Source organism: Leptonychotes weddellii, chromosome X, assembly GCF_054177405.1.
Source record: "Leptonychotes weddellii isolate Sample4059 chromosome X, ASM5417740v2, whole genome shotgun sequence".
Taxonomy (NCBI): domain Eukaryota; kingdom Metazoa; phylum Chordata; class Mammalia; order Carnivora; family Phocidae; genus Leptonychotes; species Leptonychotes weddellii.
Window position 1 is genome coordinate 73199277 of NC_138385.1, and position 13566 is coordinate 73212842.

The 13566-nt window shown below is 44.0% G+C and overlaps 1 protein-coding gene and 1 long non-coding RNA gene across 3 annotated transcripts in view; one reads left to right on the forward strand and one right to left on the reverse strand.

Annotated features, from left to right (window-relative positions):
• LOC102745568 (amine oxidase [flavin-containing] A) overlaps nt 1-4052 on the reverse strand; it is a 70718-nt gene extending 66666 nt beyond the window's left edge. For both annotated transcript variants that reach the window (XR_014141352.1, XM_006736325.3), the window contains exon 1: nt 2429-4052. Coding sequence is in view for 1 of the 2 variants with exons in the window: in XM_006736325.3 (XP_006736388.3) it covers nt 2429-3971 (1543 nt within the window). In the remaining variant the exon portion in view is untranslated. The remainder of the gene's footprint in view (nt 1-2428) is intronic.
• The window catches only part of LOC145717866 (uncharacterized), a 483779-nt gene continuing 473667 nt past the window's right edge, over nt 3455-13566 (forward strand). Inside the window, exon 1 of the long non-coding RNA XR_014141354.1 lies at nt 3455-3469. This is a non-coding gene — a long non-coding RNA (uncharacterized LOC145717866). The remainder of the gene's footprint in view (nt 3470-13566) is intronic.

Below are 13566 nucleotides of genomic sequence, written 5' to 3' on the forward strand. Positions count from 1 at the left end.
GAAGTTATGACACTGCAGATGCTGAGTACTAGCCATATATTTTAAGTGTGTGGGTAGCATATTAAAGTGTGCAAGTTGTGACAAAAGTTATAAAAATATCCCAAAGCATTTAAAACTGCTAGAGGGATTAAGTTGGCTAAGTACATGCAAGTATGATGTGTTTCTGGCATCTCAAGAACCCCTTGAGCAGTAAAGCCTCTCAGCTGCTCATGAAATACCCAGTCTGTGTGCAGGGTTTAGCCTGAGCCAGACTTGCATCTACTTTGAATTTTAGTTGTGAACCATCTTGGGAAGGCATCACAGCCAGAATGCAATGTTTCTGGTCAGTTGTGGGTGTTAAAATCACTCCAATTGAGCGACGGAGATGATATTAGAGGAAGCCCCATGCCTTTTCCACTGTCACTAATGGACTGGAAGCCGGCTGCTGAGATAGGTGTGTGAACTACTGTGCAAGAAAGGCCCTCTCCTTTCCCCCAAATGAAACAAACAAATTAATGATTAATAGTGATCACAGGCAGATCCAGGTTTTGAGGGGCCTGAAGCTCATGATTTGGGTGTCCTCTTTAAGAAACAAGGATGCAAAATTACCAATACAAGACACAGTATGAAGCTATTTATCCAGAATGAGAAGCAGAAGGCACCTGCAGTTGTAAGGTCATAAAGCATGAGGGTCGCCAGCTACCGGGTAAATCCACCTCTGCTCACGACCAACTACTGGGAAGAAGGTGTGGAAAGGGAGAAACAGTAGGTAATCAGGCAGAGGGAAAATAAAAGACAAAACACTCCTTAAGGAATAGTGGAGCACAGAACAAGAAAAGGACAAAGATAAAATCCCAGAAAGAACCCCAAATTGTGAAAGCGGACGGTATGGAGATGGGGGAAGAGAGAGAACCAATCAATTTATACACCACACAATCAGAACATTGATTTCCCAGTGATCAACAATCACATTGCTTCTAGGAGGCATGCATGGGAGGACTAGGTTTTTGGAAAGACCAGTTCTCTTCACTGCAGGCACTCGGCAAGTGTTTGTTGAATGAATGAAGGGATGAATGAATAGAAACAAGAGAAATATACTTCTTTTTCTTACTCTCCACCACGGTCTGCTTTCCTCCGATGCTCCAACATACAGGCATGTTTTTGCTAGCACTGGCTTCAGTGTCAAAGCAACAGCTCAGGCCAACCTCTCCTCTGGCGATTCAGACTATTGATCCTCAAGAGACCAAGTCAAAAGCTATCTCCACTCAAAATTAATTTTTAAGCATGTTCAGAGTCTCCCCCCCACAAAAATTACACATACAAATAGCTACTATGGGGCCATCCTACCTACTCCCTTCCACCTTCTTTCTCCCTCTTTCTACATTAGATCCTGCAGGTATATTTCAGAAATTAACACCCTCCCAGGTCCTGGGCAGATTCATGTGGGATTCTAGCTAGGGCTGAAACACAATTCCTAAATTTCAAATTTTAGCAATTATGACAGCCTATGTGACAATTGAATATATCAGTCATGATGAGGTTTCCAGGAAGATACAGGCAAGCCTCATGCACTTGGTCAGCTGCAAACCTAAGACAGGACCAGGGGAACCCAGACTCACCAGCTCCATACAGGACAGGATTCGGTCACTGGGAGCTCTTATGAAAGGACACAACAGGGCATTCCCTGACCAGCTGTGGGCCTCTGCTTCACAAAGAGATTCCCTTTGGGCAATACATGCCCTACACCTTCCTACAAGTTCTAAAAAAAAAAAACAAAACAGCCGGAGTAGGTTAAAACTAAGAGCCCACCCTCTCTCCTTTAAAAAAAAAACAAACAAAAAAACTTTTACTAAACGATTCTTCCTTCCTCTTCACTTACCAAATTTTCTAAGGAAAAGTGCTTGGAGAAGAGCAGAACCAGAATAACACTATTACTACTTCAATACTACAAAAATCCCAACACTGATGTTTTGTTTATGGCAAAGGACCTGAAATCAGTGAGGCGAAGCAGCCACCTCAGGGATTAGAAGTGAAGGTCTTGAATGGAAAAAAAATCATTCGGCCACTTTCTGGCTAAGTGGTCTGACCTCTGGAAAGTTACTGAAAGTCTCCAGACCTCAGTTACTTGGTTTTGTAAAACGGGGGCGAGTACCCATCTCACAGGACTGCTGAGGATTGAGAAAATGCAAGTAAAGTACCGAATATAACTGCACAGCGAGAGCTAATTAAATGCTAGTATTTAATAGTAGTAGTAAAATTATTGTTCTGTCCAGTTCACACCACCAGCAAAACTGGCCCAACCCCCACTCTCGCCTCGCAGGATCCGGGGCCGGGCACTGTTGCACTCCAGCATGCATGAGAGAGATCCCCAAATGCTGCGGCGCTACGGCAAGCCCCCCACCCCGGGCCGGCCAGGGGCCCTCAGGTTACCGCTACGGTCCATACTGACCTGAGATGCCGCCTCCTATCACGACTACGTCGAACATGTGGCCCGCGGTGCTCGCCGTCTCCCCACTCGCCATGCTCTGGTTGCGACTCTCCCGGGGCGTAGGTAGAGGAGTGGAGCGGGACAAGGGCGGGGCGGACCCTTCTACCCACTCTCGGGGGGAGTCCGGGGGCGGAGCCGATTCTTCCACTGACACCCGGGCAGAGCCCGGCACTGAGGGCGGAGCGGCCCCTTGTACTACTCCTCCAGGGGAGTCCGGGGGTGGAGCCGATCCTTCCGCGGATGTTCGGGGGGCACCTGGCACTGAGGGCTGGGTGGACCCTTGTGCCGACCCTCGGGAGGAGTTCCTGGGCGTAAGAGGTTCTTGTACCGAATCCCGGGGGGAGCCGGGCACTGAGGGCTGGGTGGACCCTTGTGCCGACCCTCCGGGGTTGTTCCTGGGCGCGAGAGGTCCTTGTACCGAATCCCGGGGGAAGCCGGGCACTGAGGGCGGGGTGGATCCTTGCACCGACGCTCGGGAGGACTCCGAGAACTGGGGCGATCCCTGCTGCGAAGCCGGGAGGGAGCTGAGCTCTGAGGGCGGGGCGGACCCTTGCACCGACACTCGGGAGGAGTCCCAGATCGGGGCAGATCCTGGCAGCGAACTCCGGGGGGAGTTGAGCACTGAGGGTGGGGCGGACCCTTGCATCGACACTCGGGAGGAGTCCGAGAGCACAACAGATCCGTCCACTGATAGTCGGGGGGAGCGGGGTCCTGAGAACTGCAAGGACCCTTGCAATGACTCTACGGGGGAGTTATTGGGTGCGGGAGGTCCTCGCACCGAACTCCAGGAGGAGCTGATCACTGAGGGCGGGGCGATCCCGTCTGCTGACACTTGGGGATTGGTACTGGGTGGACGAGGTGCTGGCATCGATACCTTGAGGAAGCCGGGCGTCAAGGGCGGGCCAGAACCTTGCACTGGCTCTCGGGTAGAGTTGGTGGATGTAGGAGGTCCTGGTACTGATACTCGGGGATGGCCGAGCACTGCGGGCGGGGTGGACTCAGGTATTGACCCTAGAGGGGGGCCTGAGGGCGGGGCAGGTCCTGGTATCGGTACCCGGGGATGGCCTGCGTCCGGGTTGGAGGCTGCGGCGGCCCCATCAGCGGTGCTCAGGCCGGTGGCAGACATGGGGATCTGGTGGTTCAGGCCGTGGGCGCCGAAGCCCCAGAGGCCAATCCTAGAGTCTGTGTTGGTCCTCGGGCCAGGACTGGAGAGGAGTTGGGCGGGCGCGCCGGAGCTCTTCTCGTATCCGGGGTCCGCTCTGGACGCGTTCGACAGGAAGCTGGAAAACGGACTGGAAGTCCGCCACTCAGAACCGATGCTCGACCCGGACGCGGAGGATGTGGCCGCGCCCAAGCTGGAGTCGGGGTCGGAGATCTGGGCAGCTGTGCCCCCGGCTCCGGGCGCGCGCTCCGCCTCGCTGCCCCTCTCGCCGCCACCACCTCCGGAGGCGGCCGAGCCGTTTGTGCTCATGGTTCTGGAGCGCGCCCGGGCGGGAGCCGACATTCTGCTCCCCGCCCCTCTCCTACGGGCGCGCGCCTCGCCAGCTCCCCGGGGTCTCGGCCCCGCGCGCTCCCGAGGCCGCCCCAGTATCCCAGCCTACTGGGTGGCGGGGGAGCCTAGGGCTACCGCAGCTTGGCTCCGCCTATTTCTCCGGCTCCGAGGGGCAGGCGACGCCACCGAAGGGCGCTGCGGCGGCCCCGTGGGGGTTTCAGCCTAGTGCTTTTATTCTCAGCGCCATAACTAAAAGAGGACTGGGCCAGGTGGGCTAAGGGAAGCGGGTATTTGAAGGACGGGGACCTGGACGGCAGGGTCGCAGGGGTGCGGCACACTAGGGTGGGCTCCTTTGTGACGTCACAAGAGGCTGGTTGAGGTGTGCGCAGCCGCGGGCCCCTCCCTAGGGAGGGGGCGGGGTGAAGTGGGCACTGTCACTTGGGGCCGACTGGGCGATTATTGATTCTTTGTGGGGTTGTCCAAGCTGAGGTGCTTGACCCAAATCGAAGCAAGTAGGGGAGAAAATTAAGAACTCACTTATCAGGGGCGGCTGGGTGGCTCAGTTGGTGAAGCCTCTGCCTTCGGTTCAGGTCATGATCCCAGGATCTTGGGACGGAGCCCCCATCAGGCTCTCTGCTCAGCGGGGAATCTGCTTTTCCATCTGCCAACACCCCCCTTATGTGCTCTCTCTCTCTCTCAAATAAGTAAATAAAGTCTTTAAAAACAAAACAAAACAAAAACCCCTCAGCTGTCAGATTAAGTGGGACCTGCACTTTAAAAGTGAAGATAAGGGCTGAAATAAAGCAAAAAAACAGGTGTTTTCCCATCCTACCAAAAAGAGAGATATTTAGTGAACATATTTTACTGTACAACAAGCGTCTTGCTAGTTTTATCCCTTCTTTAAATTTCCACTTTATCCTCCTAGAGCTGATTTTGTCATCACTAGAACCCTCAAAACAGATATAATTATAACATCTAGAGTAAGTGGTGAGAACTCCAGGAAGTTAACTAGAATCCGTGCCCACCTATAAATATTTCTCCTTGCTCCCCCCAATTGTGTACCAAACAATCTTGTTGAAGAAACTGTAAGGGAATATAGATATAGTCTTTTCTTTATCCAGTTTTTTAAAGATTTTTTTTAATGTATTTGAGAGAGAGAGCATAAGGGGGTGCAGAGGGAGAGGGAGAAGCACACCGCTGCTGAGCTGGGGTGTGTTAGATCTTGTTAGACTCTGAAGCGAAGAAAGAGGAAATAATAGATATAAAGAATTCAGACCTTTCTAATATGATTCTTCCAACTTTGTCCTTATCCCTGTTATGTTTATTTCTTTTCATTCAAATATTTGATTTCATACTATGTGCTAGGCACAGGGCAAAGTACTGGGGTTGCACAGGCAACACAAGACAGCCAAAGCACTTCATCCTACAGTCTGCTAGAGGAGCTAGTGAAGGAGACAGGCAACCACATGCTTGATGTGTTCAAGTAAGCTCTGATAAATGTTATGTTGGAAAGGTTCCTAGTAATAAGAAAGTGTTAGGGTCCCTTGACCACTCCGGAGGTTAACTTTGGGGACGTGTGTAAAAATATCCCAGAAAGGGCCTGGGTGGCTCAGGTGGTTGAGCATCTGCCTTCGGCTGGGGTCATGATCTCAGGGTCCTGGGATCGAGCCCCATTGGGCTCCATGCTCAGCAGGGAATTTGTGCTCCCTGTCTCCCTCTGTACCCGCCCCCGCTCGTGTTTGCACGCACTCTCTATCTCAAATAAATAAATAAAATCTTGGAAAAAAAAAAAGTCCCCAAAAGAGGGAACAATGTGGGCAAAGGCCCAGTGGTAGAAAGAAGCATGGTTCCTTGGCGAAGCTGAAAGCCAGACAGTGGAGCTAAGCAAGGGGAAGAAAGGAGCACAGAAGACAAAACTGCTGAGGTTAGCTGGGCCAAAGTAAGACCCTTGGTCTGTATTCTAAAGCAGTGGAAGCCATTGCAAGGTTTTAAGCAAGGGGTGATACGACTAGGTTGCATTTTGAAAAGGTCTATCTGCCTGCTGTGTAAATAATGGGTTGAAGGGGACAAGGGTAGATAGATACAGGGAGACCAAAGCTTGGAATTCTTCAAAGAAAGAGGTGATAGTGTCTTGGACTAAGGTGGGTGATGGCAGCTGGAGAGCTGTGGACATATTAGAGACACTTACATGTAAAATTGACAAGACTTGGTTGTGGCTAGAACCTGGAAGATCATGAGGCTAGTTTTGGACATGTTCAGTTTCAAGTGACTTTGAGACATCCAGATGAAGGTTAGAGAGTAGACAATTAAACATAGAGCCTGAGATGAAAAGCAGGAGTTTGCCTGGAGACAAAAATGTGGGATTCTTATTAAATAAATAGTGGATGGGTTAGATGAGTGGGAATATGGGTATTCTCTTCATTTTATTTGTTTGTATTGCATATTTTGCATATCTTTTGTAATAAAAACAATAAAAGTTATTTTAAAATAGATAAATAAAGGAACAATTTCGACATACCCTACAATTATTATTTCTTCCCTTGTGTGACCTTGGGGAAATTACTTAGCTTCTCTGTGCCTATCTCTTCAAATATAGGATCTCGTAAGCCGTTGTATCTGTCAGGGTTCCAGGAGGAAACAGCAAACTCTAATTAGATCATTTGAAGAGATTATCAAAAAGGAAATATTTTAGGGGCGCCTGGGGTGGCTCAGTTGGTTGAGCGTCTGCCTTCGGCTCAGGTCATGATCCCAGAGTCCTGGGATCGAGCCCCGCATCGGGCTCCCTGCTTGGCGGGGAGCCTGCTTCTCCCTCTTCCCCTGCTCGTGCTCTCTCTCTCTTTCAAATAAATAAATAAAATCTTTAAAAAAAATTAAAAAAGGAAATATTTTAAAAGAGGTAGGCAAGATGAAGAGAAACCACAGGGAATCACGCCGTATCCCCAGGCAGGTGAGAGCAAGAAGGCATCATTGTGAAGGGGTAAAGGGAGAGAACAGTTATCAGAACCTGGTGACAGTGGTGTTTGGTGGGGGCTGCCTACACAACCTGTGGCCTTTAGTTCAGGGAGGCTTTCAGCCACAGGAAACTCACAGAGAGGGAGCCAGGACAAATAATACCCAAATTTCCTTTCTTGCCTCCCCCGGTCCTCTCCATTGACCTACGCCAACCAGACGCTAGAAGGCAAGGGATCCTGTTGATGCAGCCCATACCAGTTAGAAGAAGCTGGAGAAAAGCAGTGGGTGCACCCGGAAGGGCCAAGGGAAGATATCCAGTATCCTCGTAGTGAGGGTTCAATGGGCAAATACAAAAAACTTAGATAATGATTCAATACATACTCACATTTTAATTTCTAAAAACTGCATTATATTCGTGTCATGGACGTACTTTACTGGACTGTTATCCTCTAACATGAAGCATGTAATACTTTCTAATTGAATACTTTCTAAATGAATATTTCTGTGCATAAAATATTGTACATACTTTTTTAGAATTTCCTTGAGATAGAGTCCTAAAACCCCTAAAATTATGGGGTAAGAGAGTGGGAGCTTTTCTAAAGCTCTTTGATTGAAGTCACCAAATTACTTGCCCAAGAGATCATACAAATTTATACTTCAACAAAGTCTAAGAATGACAGTCTAGGGCCGTAGGATCTGAACAAAGCTCTCATTGCTCCTTCAAAAAAAGAAAAAAAAATGGCTAAGTTCTTACTGCCCCCACTCTCATATTAAACCATTAAGGAAGCTAACTTTTTAAACTTTCTTAACTTGAAAGGGTAAAAACCAGCATGGCTTTGCTATTTGCAAGAGTGTTTCTTTGATTACTGATCAAACACTTTTTTTTCAGATATTTATTAGCCATTTCAATTTCTTCTTTTGTGAATGATCAGTTCATGCCTTTATGTAGTTGATTTCTGTAAGTGATTTGTACAATAAGATATTAACCCCTTGCTTGGTATTTTCACTGCAGATAGTTTATTCCAATTTATATTTTAGTATTGTTTATGGCATTGTACATAAGCAGAAATTTAAAGTTTGTGTGCTTGTATCTATCTTTTAGTAATTTCTCCCATCGCTTTTAAACTTACAGATCTGAAGGATGAATTCTGTTTCCTTTTTTTTTTATGATTGGTTATTTTAGAATTTATTTAATCCTAGTCTACTGGGATATATTTTGTTATGTTATGGGGTGAGGATCTAAATAGACATTCCATCTCGGGTTTCAGCAGCAAATAAATAAATAGACACCCCACACACCCCCAAACAGTTAACCACTCATAACAAAACTGTCTATTGAAAAATCCTTCCAGGGGCACCTGGGTGGCTCAGTCGGTGGAGCGTCTGCCTTCGGTCATGATCCCGGAGTCCTGGGATCAGCCCTTGTCCGGCTCCCTGCTCCGTGGAGAGTCTGCTTCTCCCTCTCCCTCTGCTCCTCCCCCTGCTTGTGCTCTTTCACTCTCTCTTTCTCCCTCTCTTGCTCTCTCAAAATGAATAAGTAAAATCTTTTAAAAAAAAAAAAGAAGAAGAAGAAAAGAAAAATCCTTCCATTTTTCATGGATTTGCTTACCTTATATAACATAAATACTGAGATCTGGCTTTGGACCATCTCTTCGGTTATATTTACATGCATATTCTCTCCACATTGCTACCAATGTCACATTGATTTACTTATAGCTGCTTCATAGTAGATTTTACCAGATAGAAGGATTAGTCCCTTCCAATACTCTTCTTTATAAATTATTTATGATATTCTTACATCTTCTTTCTGTTAATATATTCCTATATATTTAAATGAATTTTAGAATCATTTCATCAATTAATGGGGTGGTGATTATTCCTAAACATTAATCTAGGAAAGTCTCATTTAACATCTTCTTATTTTTATTTTTATTATTATTATTATTATTATTTTAAGTAAACGCTATGCCCAAGGTGGGGCTTGAACTCACAACCCTTAGATCAAGAGTCCTATGCTCTACCGACTGAGTCAGCCAGGTACTCCTAACATCTTTTTAAAAAGATGTCTTTATTTCCAGAATATTTATAGGAAATGGTTTTACTTATCCCTGAAATTAAATAATTTTGTGAGAATAATGTGGGTCTGTGTGTGTATGGGTGTATGCATGTGGTATCATAACTCCTTTCAATCTGTGGATTTTTAATTTGGGGTTTTAATTAATCCCCATGCTAGGACAATTTTCTTCCACTCTAATTTGGATTATTGCATTTGTTCTAAGTGGTTTCTTCCTGAGAAGCACTTAAAATTATGTTATTGGAGCATCTTTCTATGTCCTTTATCATTGTCATGTCTCTGTCCTTTTCCTCTGAATTCTGAGACAGCTAATCACATTTATCCTTCGTATTAGTGATTTAATTTTCTGCGGTTCTAATTCTTTTTTAATTGTTTCATTTTATTTTTTCTAAGTAGGCTCCCCTTCCCATGTGGAGTTCGAACTCACAATCCTGAGATCAAGAGTTGGGTGCTCTACTGACTGAGCCAGGCAGGCACCCCTCTGCAGTTCTAATTCTATTTTTTACTGCTTCTACTGCAGAATTGGCAGAATTGGCAATTGACAATGCCATTTCAGTTTAGGGTTTTTCTTGAACTTTAAATTTTTATTTCATCCAGCTCACTTTTCATTGATGCCACATATATCTTGTCGTATCTTCTCCTTATGACTTCCTAATTTTGTTTCACAGAGACTTAGTTTTATGCATTTTCTGGGGACAACATCAACTGAGTTTGAAAATGCTCTTCTTCGCAGACAGGTAGTGCACTCTCATTCATTGCTAGCTCAAGGCAAAATGCTACAACCCCTGTGGGGAGGAATTTGGTGATATCTAACAAAATCACGTATGCATTCACCCTTTGGTCCCACATTCCTACTTCTAGGAATTCCCCCTAACCATACACCTCAACAAACAGGACAAACATATGCCCAAAGTTATTTATTGTGAACTTATTTTTTTTTTTAAAGATTTTATTTATTTATTTGAGAGAGAGAGAATGAGAGAGAGAGAACACATGAGAGGGGATAGGGTCAGAGGACAAAGCAGACTCCCTGCTGAGCAGGGAGCCCGATGCGGGACTCGATCCCGGGACTCCAGGATCATGACCTGAGCCGAAGGCAGTCGTTTAACCAACTGAGCCACCCAGGCGCCCCTGTGAACTTATTTTTAATAGCAAAATAATAGAAACAGTTTACATGCCCATCAATGGGAAACTGCTTGCATAAACTTTGATTATGTCTACAGAGTGAAACACTATGCAGCCATTAAAAAAAAAAGAATGAGAGGGCTCCTGAGTGGCTCTGTTGGTTAAGCATCTACCTTCAGCTCGGGTCACGGCCCCGGGGTCCTGGGATCGAGCCCCGCATCGGGCTTCCTGCTCAGTGGGAAGGCTGCTTCTCTCTCTCCCCCCTGCTTGTGCTCTCTCTCTCTCTCTCTCTCTCTCACTATCTCCCTCTCTCAAATAAATAAAATCTTAAAAATAAAAAAAGAATGAGGATGTTCTTTATGAACTGATATGAGTGATTTTCAGGCTATATACCTTTATATATATGTGTGTGTGTGTGTGTGTGTGTGTACCTTTGTGTAAGAAAAAAATCTGTACCTTTATTTGCAAAGAGAAACATAAGTAAGATAAATCATAAATGGAGAAAAGTGTGACAATGTAATGGTGGGGGTAGGGATGGGAGTAAGATTTCTGAGTATTCTATTTTAAAAGAGTGCAGTTCCCATTATGGATTTTCATGGGCTCAACGAAAGCTTCACACTCACAAAACTACTATGGGCCCCCTCCGGTATCAGTCTGCTCGGAGAGATCCAGCTTGCCAGCAGGGCGGAATGCTCTGCCGCAGGATACCCTGCAATAGCAGACAGATCATAGAGCAGTGCAAATAACATCAGTCCTGCAAGTGGTTGCTCAGGGGCAAGGGCAGAAGTTTCACATCAGACAGGTATGGAACTTAACCTGGAGTAGCAGCCTCATGCCCACAGGAGCCAATAACTTATTCATAGGCATAATATCCAGGGTCCCTCCTATGGGACATGCCCGACTGCAACAATCACCACACCTAGGGAAGCCCCAACTTACGGCATTTGCATCAAGTATTTATAGTTCATTTATAGTTTCTACCAGTCCACATGCTATTTTCTGATCAGAAGGCACTTAGGTTTGCCGTAAGTCATGTTGCCTCATCAAACCGGAACAGTTAGAACATCAAAAGGATTATGATGATAATTAATAAAAGATTAATAAAAATGCATTAGTCCGTTGTGTTATGACAACATAAATTAATAAAATTTTGGGAGAAAAGAGTTTTAAAAAGGAGAGTTATTCTCTTCAGAAACTATCAGGTTGTAAACATAGAAGATTTATTTTTAATAACACCATTTCAACTCTTGTAATAATTGGTTTAAGCAAAGATCTCAGCACATGCTAAACACCTTGAGTGAAAGATTATTAGGAAACAGTTTATTCACATGGTCTCCCCAGTAGGACTCCATAGATTATTTTATTAATTCTAAAGGAAAAACATTTTTTTTTCTTTTTTGTGGTTAAGAGATCTGGTAGTTATCACTGTAACCAAATGATCAAACTTAAGATCACCAATTATCAATAATTTAATATAGGGGCACCTGGCTGGCTCAGTCAGTAGAGCATGTGACTCTTGATCCCAGGGTCGTGAGTTTGAGCCCCACATTGGGTGTAGAGCTCACTCAAAAAAAGAATCTAATATAAAATGTCCTTTGATGTGATGTAGTAAGTACACAGTCTCACGTGTGCTATGTTCTTACCAAAAATGTCTAACCTGAATGCAATCATGAAGAAATAATCACACAAATCCAGACAAAGGATATTTCACAAAACAACTGGCCTGGATCCTTAAAAAAAAAAAAAAAAAAAAAAAGTCAACGTTGAAAAGAAACCAAAAGGCAAGAGTGCTGTTGAAGGTGAAGAGAATAAAAAGACATAAAGACCGAACACTGAGAAACCTGATTGGATTCTGGATTGGAAGATAAAAAATCTATAGCCATGGTGACAATTGAGAAGATTCAAATATGGGCTATATATTTGGTGATGTTATTCATTAGTGTTCATCATCCTGGATGTGATCATGGTACTGCGGTTTTGTAGGAGAACTTTCTTACTCTTAGGAGATGCAGGCAGAAATTCTTTGAGGTGAATTTCATGAGAGTTTCAACTTATTTTCAAATAATTTAGAAAAAAAGCAAATACTGAAAATGTGTGAAAATGTGGCAATATGCACAACAATTGGTGAATCTAGTGAAGGGTGTATTAGTGTTGATGAAAATATTCTTTTTTTTTTATTAGAGAGAGAGCACACGAGCACGTGCACAGGAGGGCGGAGCGAGAGGGAGCATGAGACTCTTATGCAGGCTCCATGCTGAGTCGCTGGGCTCAATCTTAAGACCTGGAGATCATGACCTGACCCTAAATTGAGTCTGATGCTTAACCGAGTGAGCCACCCAGGTAACCTTTTGATGAAAATATTCTTTTAAATTTTCTGTAGGTTTAAAAAATTTTCAACATTAAGTGTTGGGAAGAAAACAGTTTGGAAGAAAAATTATTTTGAGCCCAAAGTTCTTTACCAAGGGAAGTTATTAATCATTATGAAGGCAGAAGAAATTCATCAAATAAGCAAAGAAAAAAGTTTACCTCTCTTTCTGAAAGTACATTTTTTAGTATGCACTCCAGAAAAATAAGGCTGAAAACTAAGAAAGAGGGCTATCCCATGGCAAGGAACTAACTGGAAATCCAGTAAAATATCAGTGACCACAGGTTGGCAGTCTAGAAAGCAAATAGGCCAAATTAGAATTCAGTGGGCTCTAAGAAGACTATAGTGGATTCCAAAGGAGATATGGAATGAATACATTGGAATACACAGGAATATAGTAATGAAAGCCTATTTTTTTTTTATCATTGCTTTTTTTTTTAACTTCAATTAGCCAACTTATAGTACATCATTAGTTTCAGATGTAGTTTTCAATAATTTGTCAGTTGCGTATAACACCCAGTGCTCATCACATAACGTGCCCTCCTCCTTAATGCCCATCACCCATGAAAGACTATTATTATCCTCTCAATTAAAGAAAGACAAACAAATAAACAAAAAAGTGGCATTACTGAGCGATTTGTTGCATTTAAGAAGAGCTAATCCATTTGATCTTGACACTAGGCAAATTCTCCTTTGTTGACATGAGGATCATGACCATAGAACCAGAGAGAAGAAAACACTATATAATTATGCCACATAACTCAGCTCTACAATTAACTATGCTATTATATAAAAATTTTATTGATTCTTCTACTTTTAAGAATACTTAGTTATGGTTACAGGAAATAATATAAATTATCAATCTTGACAATAAAAAATAAAGGAACAGCTGACAGATGATGGAGAGGAAGGAGTAGAGAAAAATGTAGAAGTATCACAATACTTATCAAGTGTCAAAAGATACTGTAGAAAATTGGTAGAAACTGAAATAAGGGTTTAAGTATATTATTCAAAGATATAAAGGAGAAACTAAATTAATGAGTCAACAAGCAAAAATGGGAATGAAGAGAGAATGAGGGAGTGGTGTAACT